Here is a 14,559-nt window from a genome sequence, read left to right as displayed (position 1 = left end):
GCAAGGTGCACTGGCCGCTGCTCATGAAAAGGAAACGCCACGAATCGCTGACAGGTGAGGAAAGGGCACAGAGGAAATTGCGATCATCACGCACTTGCAACGGACGTCGTCTTGTTTATGCAGTGTTATTTGCTAGTAATGTATTGATGTTGTCAATACATATACGAAACTGCAGTTGCGAGCCGCGGGTTTTAAAGAAAATGGTGAATAAGTCAAACTCAGCATTGGCAACGTACAAAAAATTTATTAAACAGCCTATAGACGGTCTATAGACTTTCAATGGGCTGTTGAAAGAAATCATTCAGGGACGGGGTGTTGAAAACTATCCCTTGGTGAGGACAATACATTTTTCCACATTCCTACGTACGTATAGACGCGGTTACGTTTACCATATGGAGTGGGGTGTGAAGGCGTCATAAAGCGCGAACGATACCAATCTGCTTTCAAAACGGCAGTCTTACCTTGCCACATGTAAATGGCAACCCTTATAAGACGAAGCATTAGTACACACAGCAAGCGCAGTGTTAAACTTCACCACGAGAGCACAACAGCGCTTTAAATTCATTCACTCATTCATTTGTTCATTCCTTCATTCATTCCTTCATTCGCATTCTCACGGATGGAGGAAACCGAGAAAAAAAGCTGCATGCAAGCAGCTTGAAACCCTCGACTCCCGTATAAGTGGCAGCAGCGAAAGGCATACATACACTTTATGGAGGACTTGCACAAGGTAACAAATCATAATGGGTATAATACAATAAACAAAAATGTATAAAACGCAAGGATAAAAAGGAGCGATTGCTTTAAAAAGAGAGAGAAATAATAATGATGCGTAAAATGTACAGCAAGTGGTGCAACGTACTCATACTAATTAGAGGTAACATTTCATGTGCGACTTGAATTCTGATGGCATTTGGTTGGGAGTTTCTATGCCCCTATTGTGAAAATTATTTAGAAGTTTTGGTAGGCGACAATGAAGCATTTGATCGCCATAATTAGTTCGGGACATGGGAACTTTCCACACACCTGTATGACGAGTTAGTCGTGCTGATACAGGCTGCTCCAAGTTTGCTATTTCAGTGAATGTCATGCAATGTCTTCGAGAACTGAAACAACATTGTTTTAACAGTCTTTGGTTATATAGAATTTGAGAAGTTTCATGAGCCAAGTTGGTATTTAAAAACGTTAATAATTCGGCTGCATTAATTGCCATTTTCCGGCTGCATCTGTCTGATCACGGCACTTAATTCTTTCATAGGAAAAAAATGACATTGACATTTGGGCAACGACAAAGAAGTATTTATTTATTTATTTATTTATTTATTTATTTATTTATTTATTTATTTATTTACCCTCAGGGCCGTTAGGCGTTACAGAGGGGAGTGGGAATAACATGCAAGTATAAAAAACAAAACAGCAGCTAGAAAACTTGAATATAGTTACAGCACACACTGGTATAAAATCAATAACAGAATTAACAAAAGGCAGCATTACACAAAACAAAACACAAAAGAAAGCAGCAGCTAATAAATTAACAAAGTTATAGACACATACTTATATAAAATTAATAACAGCGTTACGAAATGCAGCAGTATCCGTAATTACAGCAATATTCTGGGGAAGGTGATTCCAGCTGACACAAGTTCTGGGTATGAATGAATCGTGAAAACATCTTGTACGACAAGGAGGGATCCAAACTTTGTGACGGTGATCAATGCGTGCGGAAATATAGGGTGGAAATATATAATGTAAACCATAAGTATGGTTTACATTGCTGCATAATCAACGTCCCGGTAGCGTTAAACTGATCTTTCACAGCTTCGCCGCCTAATCGTCACGTGTAGGAAGCTGCCGCCGTGGTCCTTTAAGCATGCGCCTCGTTTGCGGCAGGTGAGGGGCTCGATACCCGCCAGTCTCCAATGGGTACAAGCCTTCGCTGGGTTTGATGGCAGTTAAATGTTAGGAAAATCGGTTTTTGACCCTGGTTTTTGAGTACACGAAAAGCACCTTGTGCCATAGCTGCCCTTGCGCAATTAAAACCAAATTGTCATCATATATAACTTGTGTATTGAAACCGCCACCTCCCCTTCGAAAGTGCAGGTCGCTAGAGTGGCAGTCATACACAAGAAAAGAGACAAAAATAATTTTGGGAACTATCGACCAATTACTATTTTGCTTGTGTTCTCAAAAGTTTTAAGAGAAACTGATTCTTAAACGAAATGAAAGCTTTTTAAACAAACACAATATAATCTACAATTGTAAATATGGCTTCAGGAAAAACCGTTCAACAGAGCTTGCTCTTCTACACCAGAAGGAGTATTACAGAACTTTGAAAATAGGAAACTTGTCTTGGGAAATTTCTTAGATTAGAGTAAAGCATTTGACTGCATAAATCATAGCATCTTGTTTCAAAAACTTGAAGGTTATGGAAAAGCATTACTTTTAATTTAATCGTATTTAGCCATTTAGAAAACAATATGTTCAAATAAATGAATATAGGTCAGCTCTGCGAATAGTCTCCAGCGGGGTTCCCCAAGGGAGTGTCCTGGGACCGCTGCTATTTCATCTGTACATTAATAGTTTGGTTTATTGAGGTTTAACGTCCCAAAGCGACTCAGGCTATGAGGGACGCCGTAGTAAAGGGCTCCGGAAATTTCGACCACCTGGAGTTCTTTAACGTGCACTGACATCGCACAGTACACGGGCCTCTACAATTTCGCCTTCATCGAAATTCAGCAGCCGCGGCCGGAATCGAACCCGCGTCTTTCGGGCTAGCAGCCGAGCGCCGTAGCCACTGAGCCACCGCGGCGAGGTATCTGTACATTAATGATATAATAAGTGTGGATACCAGTGCTCGGTTCATAATTTACGCTGACGATACCAGTTTGTTTTTATCTGTTGATACTAGTTACAATTTAATAACCAATGCGAACATTCTCTTCGAGAAAATACAAATATGGTCCACTAAAAATCTTCTTTCTGTAAATACTGTAAAATCTAAGGCAATACTTTTTCATCCAAAAAATAAAAAGTGCAGTGAACTCGAGCCACTATTCTATAACAATGAACAGATTGAAATATTAAGGTCATTAAGGTCGCTTGGCATAGTATTCACCCAAAATATGGTGTGGGATGACCACATAACATATGTAGCTTTAAAAGTATCCAGAACCATCGGATTTATGGCACGTTTCAGAAGTTGTCTCCCGAAAAAAAGCAAAACTGCTGCTTTTTCATGCATTGTTTCGCTCACATTTAAACTACTGCCCATTAGTGTGGGGCACTGCTACACACGCCGGTATGAAAAAACTAGCTGTTCTTGAAAAGCAGGCTCTCAGAATAGTATATAACCCGCCAAATACACACTCCACTAAAGACTTGTTTTCCGAGAATAAGCTCAAACATTTTCAGTCTTCATGCTTATACACTCCTGCTCACCTATGTTATAGAAAAGCGAAAATGCGTAAGAAATATATCGGACATAGCCCACATTCAGTTATTTCAAAGTACAGCCTTTGTCAAAAGTTTGTAGCCCAGGGGGTTTTCTTTTGAGCCACGCTGTGTCGTTCTTAATGGATCTCTAGCGCTCCAAATTTCCTGGACATGAGAAGATTTCTGGTACTGTCTGCTGCATTAGGTAGGACTTCCACGAATGCTCCTGGAGTCCCAATATAAAGCTTAGAAGTGAACCCCCTGGGCTCTAAACTTTTGACAAAGACTGTACATATCCATGCCATCACAATCAACACTGGGTATTAGCGCGCATGAGAACAAACTATGGACGCCATATGGTTGCATTTCAACTTCCACTACTGCTCAATAAACTAATCGATGCGAATATAAACATAGACAGCATTAGTTACTCTAACCTCCTCGACTTCTTTCTACGCGAAACTTTCCTTTCTTAGCATGTGTAAACGCTCCCTTGTACATTAAGTATCTTACAAGTGATAATTTAGTTTCAATGACTGTTGTCGTTTTGGTGTGCGTATTCTCTTCCTAAGCGAACTGCTGTTTCGTGCTCACTTTCAAGTGAACTTTGCCTTTTCTCTCTTTTTTTTCTTCTAGAGGCTCGTGTACTATGCGATGTCAGAGCACGTTAAAGAACCCCAGGTGGTCGAAATTTCCGGAGCCCTCCACTACGGCGTCTCTCATAGCCTTAGTCGCTTTGGGACATTAAACTCCATAAACCAAACCAAACCACACCAATCTTTTTTCTTTTTCTTTCTTCATTTATTTGTTTGCTATCGTGACAGTGCCGTCGCATGCCACTGCTCACTTGCTGTAAAGGGGGTGGGAACTGTCAAGGGTTAATCGCTTTTATCCCACCCCCTCCATCAACGTACGGTGATGGGAATAAAAATTATTATTGTTATTATTATTGTTGTTATTATTATTATTATTATTATTATTATTATTATTATTATTATTATTATTATTATTATTATTATTATCATCATCATTATTATTATCATCATCATCATCATTTCGCAAGATTAGATGGTGAAATGTTAACTTTAAAAAGAAAGATGAAAGCTCATTCGAGGCTTTGTTGCTTGAAACCCAGTCTCTCAGTAGACACTACGACTATCTCACGTATCAGTAGTCGCATCTAGCGTTCGGCCGTTGATTGTAAATAAATTTTAAACCACATTTCCGTTCAGGTTACCAATTCACCCGAAATGACTCAAACGGATGTTTCTCCAGCCTCAAAATGATTGTCAAAGGCTTTCAAAGTGTCAAAGATAAAACTTAAATCCAGGGTCAGTTCCGCGATATACCTAGAACGGCAACAAAAGCAAGGCTCAAAACTACTAATTGTTTGCAGTTGTTCAAATTGTGCCGCGTCTTTTAATAACCTTCACCTGGACCCTGTGGGGTCTTTTTTGCGCATTTTGCCTCGTAAAACCATTCCATGATTGTAGTTTGGCGTGGCAGTCCGCCTATATACCCGTGGGCGAACCTATATACCCGAGGGCACGCCTATATACCCGTGGGCGCGCCTATATACCCGTACGCCGCCTGTATACCCGTGCGCCGCACTAGTATACTGCACTAGTCGTACGCTGTCTAGTCGTACTTCCACGCATACACCGTCTATAGTAGGATACAACTTAAAAAAACAACAATTGCTAACACTGGGCCGCGGTCCGCGGCGTCTTGTATTACTCCGCTGGCCAACCGCAACTGTAAATGAAATCAGCTTTTCAATGCTTGACTATATCAAACAATCCGCGTATCAAAATCCAAGAGCTTATAAATTTTTTTCTTGTGATAAGCTTCTTGTGTGCGTAACAAGAAACGTTTAAGCAGCGAACTACTTTTTTGTCGCGTAGGAATTCTGTGCGCGGAGGCTGAATGTGGGCGGAGCTTCACTGCAGACTTAAGTTGTATACGACTATAGTCGCACTGTCCAGGTTTGTCGCCGTCGCGGTGCCATTGTGGCTATGGCGTTCGGTTTGTGGCGTTCGGGTTACGAACGCCACAAATGCCATAAATGACAAACGCCGATAAATGTGGGATCGACTCCCGAACGCGGCGGTGGTTCCATTTCGATCGAGGCGAAATGCCAATCACCCGTGTTCTGCGCAACGTGAGTGTATATTAATGAGCCGCACGTGCTTGAAATTAATCCGCAGACCTCTACTATGGCGTCTCTGATAGCCCACGTGCCGCTTTGGAAGTGAAACCCATACCACGTCATATAGTGTCCGTCACCGTACGAGGCAGCACAAAGCTCAAGCATTGTCTTTGTACCTGAAATACAAAGCGTGCTGTAAATTGTTGGCAATAGGCTGATTCATCTGCTTGCAGTGACACCAATAATGACGTCACTGCAACGAGCTGTGACAACGCACTACCGAGAGATCCGAACACAGCGATGTCACACGCATTACCAAATTTGAGGTTGAACCTCTCTATGCGACTCTTGGGATGTGGCGATGCCGAAGTGGAGGGCTCCGGATTAGTTTAACCATCCGGGCTTATTTAACGGGCACTCACATCGCACAGAACATGCGCTTTAGAAAATACAAATACTAATGAATACACAGTATTATATTAACCGTTCAAGCAGCTCTCCCTGAACATTGCGTTACACAATGGCAACAATAGCCCGCGTTTCTTAGCCTACAAAGAGGTGTCCCTTTATCTGCCTAACTTCTATCCCCATTGGTTCGTATCGAATATGAAGCGCCCGAGCGCGATAGAGACTTTATAAAAATTGGGTCGTCCCAAGTTCATTAAGAACGGCATTCTCATAGGCTCTATCAGCGAGAAGTAGTACTTCCTTTTCAAAATTAAACAGCGCTAACTTTTCAGACGAATACACAGATAGGCATGACAGGACGGACGCTGACTCCAACTATGTTTATTGACACGTATTTTCGTTGAACATGCATATAAGAAACACCTCAGTGAGCGCACGCGCATCTACGACTGACCACAGAAGGAAAGAAAAGAAAAGAAGGAAGGAAAGTTTATTTTTTCTACTTTTTTTCCCCCTAGTGATGACAGCAAAAATAGATTAAGATGAGCAGACTGCATTTCGTCCCCTATTTTTAAACAAAGTGAATTCGCTGGCATGCAGGAAGACCGAGGTGGTGATGACACACATGACGCCTCTCGCCTTGATAAAATCTACCTTTGCTCGAGGACAGAATTTTGATCTTATCAAGCCGTGGCTCACAGTTCTGAGCGCTTAGATCCTTGCAAGAACGGCAATGGGGGGGGGGGGGGGGGGGGGGGGTAGATTCATGCATGAGTCTGATGTGTTTCCCAAGGTTCGCTCATGTTCCCTGGCACGTTCGTTAACACAACTTCGTTAACACTAACAGTATTTTCTCTTTGTCGGAAAAGTGTGGCCTCGCAAAATAGTCGTGTGAAACAGGCAGGATTGATTTCGATATCCTTCAAGTCGCTTCGAACAATGAAAGTTGAGGACGCAAGCTTTGAGGTTAGAACGAAGACGGCCAACACGAGCAAGATGGCGGTCATTCAGTTTGCTCACGGCCTGCCGCATCACCCGAGGAAAATTGTGGCGACGTGCGATGGACGACAGAATTGCTCCGTGACAAAATCTCGGCAGAGTGTGCGTATATAACATTGTGCCGGCGCTTGGATCGTGAGCTGAGGCGAGGAGTTGGATCGCTTCGTTCGGTATTACAGCGCCTACGTGCTGGCTGCAAAGAAAAATGCTGTTAACAGCACACCACTGGCATGTAGCAAAGAGGACGTGGCCCAGATGGACTGGAGCGTAAACACACAATTGAGGAAGCATTCCTCGTCTCGGCATTCGGAGCACCTGTCTACGCATTATCCAAAGAGCAGCTGCGAATGTTGTCAAAATGTCAAAGATTTGTCACTCATGAGTCATGACTGTGGAAGTTCAGTAACACGTTCTGCTGGGCGAGTTGGTTCATCTTGGTAATGTAAAGGCTTTTAGCGCAAAACGACTAAGAAAGGACGGGGATAGAACACAGACACAAAGGAGCGCTCCTTTGTGTCTGTGTTCTATCCCAGTCTTTTCTTAGTCGTTTTGCGCTAAAAGCCTTTACATTACCAAGACTGTGGAAGCTTTCCGCGCTTCCAAGTAAGGCAGCACGCGCGAAAGCCAGCCTTTCCGGAACACCGAAAGAATAAGATTATGGTTTGCTCAAGCAAGCGTCAGGGTTTTATGCTTCGGGGGACATATATTCACGCATGTTACATTAAAATTAATTTTGCAGTACACCTGCCATCATTTCTTGTCTGTGGGGTGTGGTTGGCACTGTTGTTCGCGCTTTTCCGTACAGGTATGTACGAACTTGCCCATTTTCCAGTTTTGACGCTTTTGGCAAAACCACGGGCTTCGTTCGTCCCCTACGCTAACATTTGTCCTCTTGTTTGGGGAGAGCAGGGCGGCTACGCTCTTGCAGCTCGAGGGACCTCTATAATGGTACATGTCACCACTCTGTGAACCGCGCCGCATTGATGTCTCTATAATAGGAATATGTTTGTTCGAACCTGCGAGTTATTCGACTAAATACAGCGTATTTTGTTCAACGAATATTTCATTCGAAATTAAGAGCGTAAATATATTTCACGAACATCGATTGGGACGCTGAGATCGCTCCGACATAGACGTGTTTAAAGCAAACAGTGAACTCGCCCACTGCACGCTTCGAACAGCTTTCCTCTCGGTACCACGACATAATGAGCATAGTGAGCGTCTGCATCTACCTTTACACAAGCATCCACAACAACCTTGGGAGCGCTTACAGTACCTCGCCGATCTCTGTCGATGACACGTGCAGTTGGTGTGCAAGAATTGAACATTATTCGTCTGCGGTTCGCATTCAGGTCAATAAAGTGGGGCTTGACGTTAAATCGTCTTACATATTTACATTCCGCTGCGCTCCATCTCCATGAGCACTGTGTTCCGAGGAGTGATGTCCGAGGACCTCGACGTCCGACATGCTGACGGGTCACTGCGTTGAAAATTGCGTACACGCCCGCTGCCAAGTCCAGAACTCGACGCTTTGCCCGCTTCAGCTGCAGCCTGCCGGTTATGCCCAGTATACCTCGAAAACGAACGAGCTGCACACTGTCGGTAGGGCCGGTGGATCTTGAAAGCTAGCTAACTTGACACAGCCGGTTGAGCCACGCGTATCTTGAAAACAAGCGAACTTCAGATTGCCGGTTAAGTGCGGCAGGTCTTCAAAAACCAGTGAACTGTAGAGCGCCCGTCAAGTCTGGTGTACCTTGAAAACCAGCGAACAGTGGACTTCTGGTTGACTGCCGTAAATCTTGAAAAGCAGCGAAACGCTGCCGATTAAATAGGACGGAAACCAGCAAACTGCACGTTTCAAATGGTATGGATCTTGGAACGGACCGAATTGTTCCTTCGCGACGCTCCCTGGCAGCCGTTGGACCACACGCCTTGTTGAAAGACTGGCCACTCCCTGCACTGCTCCAGCGGAAGCTGGGCACGCGCCCAGCAGTCGGGTCGTTTTGTGCAGGTAGAACGAGTGCGGGGGAAGAAAAACAGAGATAGCACCGTCGGTTGCTGCGTACACCACACATGATGCGCGCCGCGTTCACTGCAGCTGCGTGGAAGTTGCACACGACACTATGAACACTCCCTGCGCACGTCCCGTGTGGGGCATCAAGGCCGCGATAGGAATCAAGGTGCTTTGGACTCACGCTGCTGGGGGGAAGGGGTGAGAAGAATGCGAATGGCCTTCCTGCTCGCGCTCGCAGCGCCGCTTCTGAAGCTGCGTGATGCGAGGGGATGCGAAGGCGTGTGCCCGCCGCCTGCGCACGGCACAGAACCGGTGGAAGGTCAGTGACGCCGGCACCAGAATGAGGCAACGACACTCACTGTCGGAGAATGTGCACGTGCTTTCGTCTTTTAAATGATACGTTAGCATTAGAGGGTTCTGCAAGAGGAAATGCCTGCTCGGGCTACGAACGAACTTAGTATCCCATTTCAGATATACTAACCTTAGTGTGCCACCTCGGATATACCGAACCTTAGTGTGCCCCTCGAATACACCCAACTTTCGTGTGTTACCTTGAATATAAGCACGTGCATGTGTTACCTCGAAATAACGAAATTTATTGTCCGGACCTCAGATGCAACAAGCTTAGTGGTGTGCCAACATCGGATATAACAAACATTTGGCTGCCGCGCATCCAGACGATCCATCCGTGATCGCCTAAGAGTTGTATTGTCTCGTTTGTGCACTGCTGATAATATTTTATTCTTTCTGTTTGTTCTTTTTCATCTTTTGTTTCCCTCATTCGTTCTTATTTATAACAATTCAACCCTTACCAATAAGCCTTTTGTAGCGTCAGCCGCACAGGAGATTCCCTAACAGGCAAACGGCTTCACGGTTGCCATCCGAGTATTTGTGATGAGAACAAGCAGCCAAGTACTCCGTCACGCTTGCTCGTGCCAGCTTACTATACACCACCCGATTTTACTGCGATGGGAAATTTATACGTGCGTACATTTATACACATACTTATGCATTTATTTTTGTACATACATTCTTCCCGCGCGCTGCCTTTTCACTTCTCTACCATCAGTCTATCGCCCTCGCTCCAGCTGATGTGCAGGTGCCAGCACTGAGCATGGTAGTTACGGCCACTACTAATACTTTCTCCTGTCCTTTTCCCCGATAATCAATACTAATAATACCAACACAACCACCTTCGGAGCAACGAAAACAGGCCTGTTTTTTTTTTTCGGTAACGTGCTCGGCGTGCGCTTAGCCTCGCTTCCATCACTCCTCTGCAGCCGTCGCTCCTCGTGCGCCAACATTTGAGCAGGCGCGCACTGTTTCGTCAGCGTCCTCGATACAGGATTAAGTGCAGCGCTGACAAAACACGTCGCAGAAAAAAAGAGTACACATATGAAGCGAGCACATTTGTCGCGGCTGGACAATGCCAGCACTAATAAGGTCACGCCACCTTTGAAAATGAACATTCGGCCGCGCAGAGGGGCTGACACGCACACCGCTTTTTCAGCCTGTGGGCACTAAAGCGAAAGCGCGTACTAGTTGCGAGGAAAGGCCGCTGATGGACACCCTGCCGAGCGCAAATGTTTTCGGCGCTCCGGACCAACAGAGCGAGCGCTGTAACACTGGTGAGACTAAGAAAGAGTTGCAGGTCTTAAAATACGGTCGTGGCCGCCGCTACCCCCAGGGCGAAGAGATGCAGGGTGCAGCATACTTGACCTGGTAGAGAGGCGGTATAGTAGAAAAAACTTCCATTGGCCATGAGGGACAGACAAGCCTGAGTGAAGGCGCTCTAGAGGGTAGGGCGCGCAGTCATGTGATTAATGTTAGCCAGTAATGCTGCCACTGCGATTTGCCGAAAAGCTTTCCGGTACCGCATGTCCGTTACGTCTCTTGTTAACTTCTCCTACCGCGGAAGGTCGCGGTGACTGAATTTCTTTGGAGGAGAAATTCTAGAGACCCGTGTACTGTGCGATGTCAGTGCACGTAACAAAACCCCAGGTGGTCGAAATTTCCGGAGCCCTCCACTACGGCGTCTCTCATACCCTGAGTCGCTTTGGGACGTTAAACCCTATAATCCTAATCCGAAGGTCAGGCTTCCCTTCGGCGTCTATATGACTTCGCGGCCGATTAACTCTCGTATTACAAAGCTTTTAGCACAGCACCAACGCGCTAGTATGCATGTTCCGAACCAGTCCTCGGTGCTTGCTACGCATGAGTACAGAGGCAGGCGTGCGGCCCCATCTGTCCAGTACGCATGCACAGACCGACGTGATTTGAAGGCGATCACTTCACAATCCCTAGCGTTGCAGCTTGGGTGTGTTGGTATACATGACCCGAAAGTTTAAGCGCACAACCAAAAGCGGACGGTGAAGAAAGACGGGTGACGCACGTGCGCTCATGTGCCGCCTGCATTTCTTCACCGTTCGCTTCTGGTTGTGCGCTTAAAGTTGCATGTCACTTCAGGCTCACTCTGTTTAAAATGCTCTAGTGCAATGCAGTTTTGCAGGAAGGCTGAAATACGCTGAGCTTAGCCACCCATTTGATTAATCTATTCTGCACAGTATTTTTTTATCGGAGAAGGAGCAGCCATCGCACCAGGAAAGGTCCACCGGTCCCTTTCAGCTGAAGCGACACCGAAAGCTTTCCAAACGCGTTCAACCGTCCGTCTCTAATAGGATTACAACCGGCAGCAAGTGCAGCCAGTGCAAGTGCAGCCAGACCTTCAGGGCGCAAGCTGTTCGAGTATGCTCCTGCGATTCCTAGCTCTGGCAAGCCTCCAATATTATTTAATTATAAACGCATTTTTCATATCATCTCAGTTAGGCTTGCAGCCGCCACGGTGGCTCAGTGGTTATGGTACTCGACTGCCGACCCGAAAGACGCGGGTTCGATCCCGGCCGCGGCGGTCGAATTTCAATGAAGGCGAAATTCTAGAGGCCCGTGTCACTGTGCGATGTCGATGCACGTTAAAGAACCCCAGGTGGTCGAAATTTCCGGAACCCTTCACTACGGCGTCCCTCATAGCCCGAGTAGCTTTGGGACGTTAAACCCCCATAAACCATAAACCATCAGTTGGGCTTGCCCTGCAAATAATGCCCATTTTCAGCTAAATTTATCATTTAAACTTTTTACGAGAGCGACGAATGAAATCATTCCTTATCTGGTGATTGTCCCCGTTCGGTTCGCGTTGCCGCGCTACAGAGCGCATTCTCGTCGTGAGTCTGTATTGCACCTCGGTTTGCTCACTGTACTTCTTTTTCACATACGCGCTCACCTCAGTACTTCAAACTTTCTCTGCAAATCCAATTTCCCCGCTATCCTCGTGGCGCATTCTTCGTGCTTTTTTTTTTTTTGTCCACCTGTGCCGCTTATCTCATAGCCCACGTGTAGCTTCTGTAGACTTCCAGCCCTACGTACTGTCTACAACGATGTCTGTCTTTTGTCATTTTATCTGAACACCAGTGAAACATGCATTATATTCAGATTTTTTTTTTTTTTACTTCAGTGAACCTATAGGTTCTTCTTTAAACTTTGTTTTTCTATTGATTCCCTTAGTGTATTCGTGTCTTGCTTCCCTCGGCATGCTCGGAAGTATGTTTATGATATGGATCTTGAACGCCCCTTCCCCGGAGCCCTTGAAGCATTCAGAATAAATAATTGCGTCGGGGATAACGGCAAAGTAATAAGTCAGAGCGTTCCGGGCAGCTTCAACTTACTCATTTTCGAACACCCTCACTGCACTGCATACTTGGCGAGTTCACTGGAAGGTCTGCGATGAACCCCTTTCCAACCAGGCGGCCCAAAGACGAGAAAACCTTCCGGCGTAGTCGCCGCAAGCAACGCGCACGGGAAACGTGGTCCTAATGCTGTCCAGGTAGGACTAGGAGTGTACATGGTTCGCGGAGGTATCGCATGCTTTCTTTTCGAGCTCATATTTTGATTTCGCTCTTGCACGCACACTCCGGCCTCGGCGAAACAAGGCCTAGACTGCAGCCCGCTGTGTAGATTGTTTCCCCCCAATGCCTTCAGAAGGCAGGTCTTTGTTCAGCCGAAGGAACCTTTTCAATAGCGGCATAAAAGGCAGCAAGAACCGGCCTCCATGCGCACAGCGGCTAGGCAAACAAGTTCGTCAACTTTTATCTTTTGGATCTGCAGCTGTTCTGCCAGAGCTAATTACATGCTTTTGCTCTGACAGGACAAAAAAGAAGTTGACTGAAGCTTGAGTTGCGCTGTTGTATGTGGAAAAAAATAAAGAATTGATGCCTGTGCGAACGAACAAGAGGAAAGATCGGGAACGAACAACCCTCAACGCACTTGAACCGACAGATGGCCACCGGCTTCCGGCACGTAGTCAGCCTCGCGAAATATTGTATTGCTAATTTCGCTTTCCTTGAATTTGTGTGCGTTGTGTCGAGTTTTATGCCCCATAAGCAGCTGAGGTTATCATGCGCCAAACACGAGGACAAAAGTGTGTTTATTTGTTTGACTAGTTTTTCCACTCTATATTTTGTGTTGTTCTTTTAAAAACCTGAAAATACAGGACTAATTCACAAGACCATTTTGACCTAAGAGCAGTGTTGGATGGAATGGTATGCGTTCATTGTAAACCACAACAAAATGCTTTTTCCTTAGTGTTTCCAGTTTTCTTCGTGAAATTGAACGTGGTTCACTGTTAGCTCATCCTTGTATTGTTTTGTGAGTACAAAGTTACGTGTAAGGTGCAAGTGTGTCCTATGCGAAGACAGCAGATGATCACTTCCTTGAAACGATTCTTTTTTGTGCAAGGCTTCCATTCACCTAAAACTGGCTTTACCAAGTGCGGTTTCTTATTTACTTCGTTGTTACACGTGGAAATTTTTCATTAATGAAGTACACAGGCAAAATGATGCTTACTTCATCTTTGACTAAACAGTAGGTGATCGCAGGGCATAAAAATACTTATTCCTTGGAATAAAAATCGGCCAGAACATGAAGGCATCTTCACCGTACTACAAAATGGCTACCGCCCGAACAGACGGCTCGAGGGATATATATTTGTGCTCAACCAGTACACTGAAGGGGACTCGGAAGGAAGCAACAGGCCTCGTCGGGTGCTTCATCGATATTGCAGAAGCATACGACAGTGCTCTGCACAACCGCCTCTTAGGCAGCATCATTGTCTTGGGACTGCCATCAAGGACCTGAACATCATCTGTATGCTGGAAACAAAGTCGTAGTGTGTTTTTCGGCATCCAAACGGGTAAAGGTTTTGCAGATGACTTCACCAGGGTAGCCCATTCTCCTCGCTACTGTGCGCAATATACTAATCTAGACAGGAGCGGGCCCTGCTAAAGTCAGGTCTAGGTTTTGACCTTCACTACGTGTGGAACGGGATGTCTGGTACGTGGATGGATTACCGGAGCTCATCTTTGCGGACGTCATGGTCTTGCTTGCCGAGGATGTGGCACAGCTGTAACGCCTGCTCACACTGCCGACAATGGCCGCGACTCAGACCACCTGGGCCTCCGTTCCTTTCCAGCCATCTATATCTAATATTTTCACAGACCACAAGTCA

The 14,559-nt window shown here is 45.6% G+C and overlaps 1 protein-coding gene across 3 annotated transcripts in view; it reads right to left on the bottom strand.

Annotated features, from left to right (window-relative positions):
• The window catches only part of ZnT35C (solute carrier family 30 member 3), a 58,007-nt gene that overhangs the window by 24,138 nt on the left and 19,310 nt on the right, over positions 1–14,559 (bottom strand). The window contains exon 1 of one of the 3 annotated variants that reach the window (XM_089566113.1): positions 8,377–8,471. The exons of the other annotated variants lie outside the window; for them this stretch is intronic. Coding sequence (XP_089422239.1) covers positions 8,377–8,456 — 80 coding nt within the window. The 5' untranslated portion in view covers positions 8,457–8,471. Of the gene's footprint in view, positions 1–8,376; positions 8,472–14,559 lie in introns of those variants that run through there. 3 annotated transcript variants of the gene reach the window in all.

The sequence above is a fragment of the Amblyomma mixtum genome, chromosome 1 (genome assembly GCF_055824585.1).
Source record: "Amblyomma mixtum isolate Tamu chromosome 1, ASM5582458v1, whole genome shotgun sequence".
Lineage (NCBI taxonomy): Eukaryota > Metazoa > Arthropoda > Arachnida > Ixodida > Ixodidae > Amblyomma > Amblyomma mixtum.
This window is presented reverse-complemented; position numbering and strand designations above follow the sequence as displayed.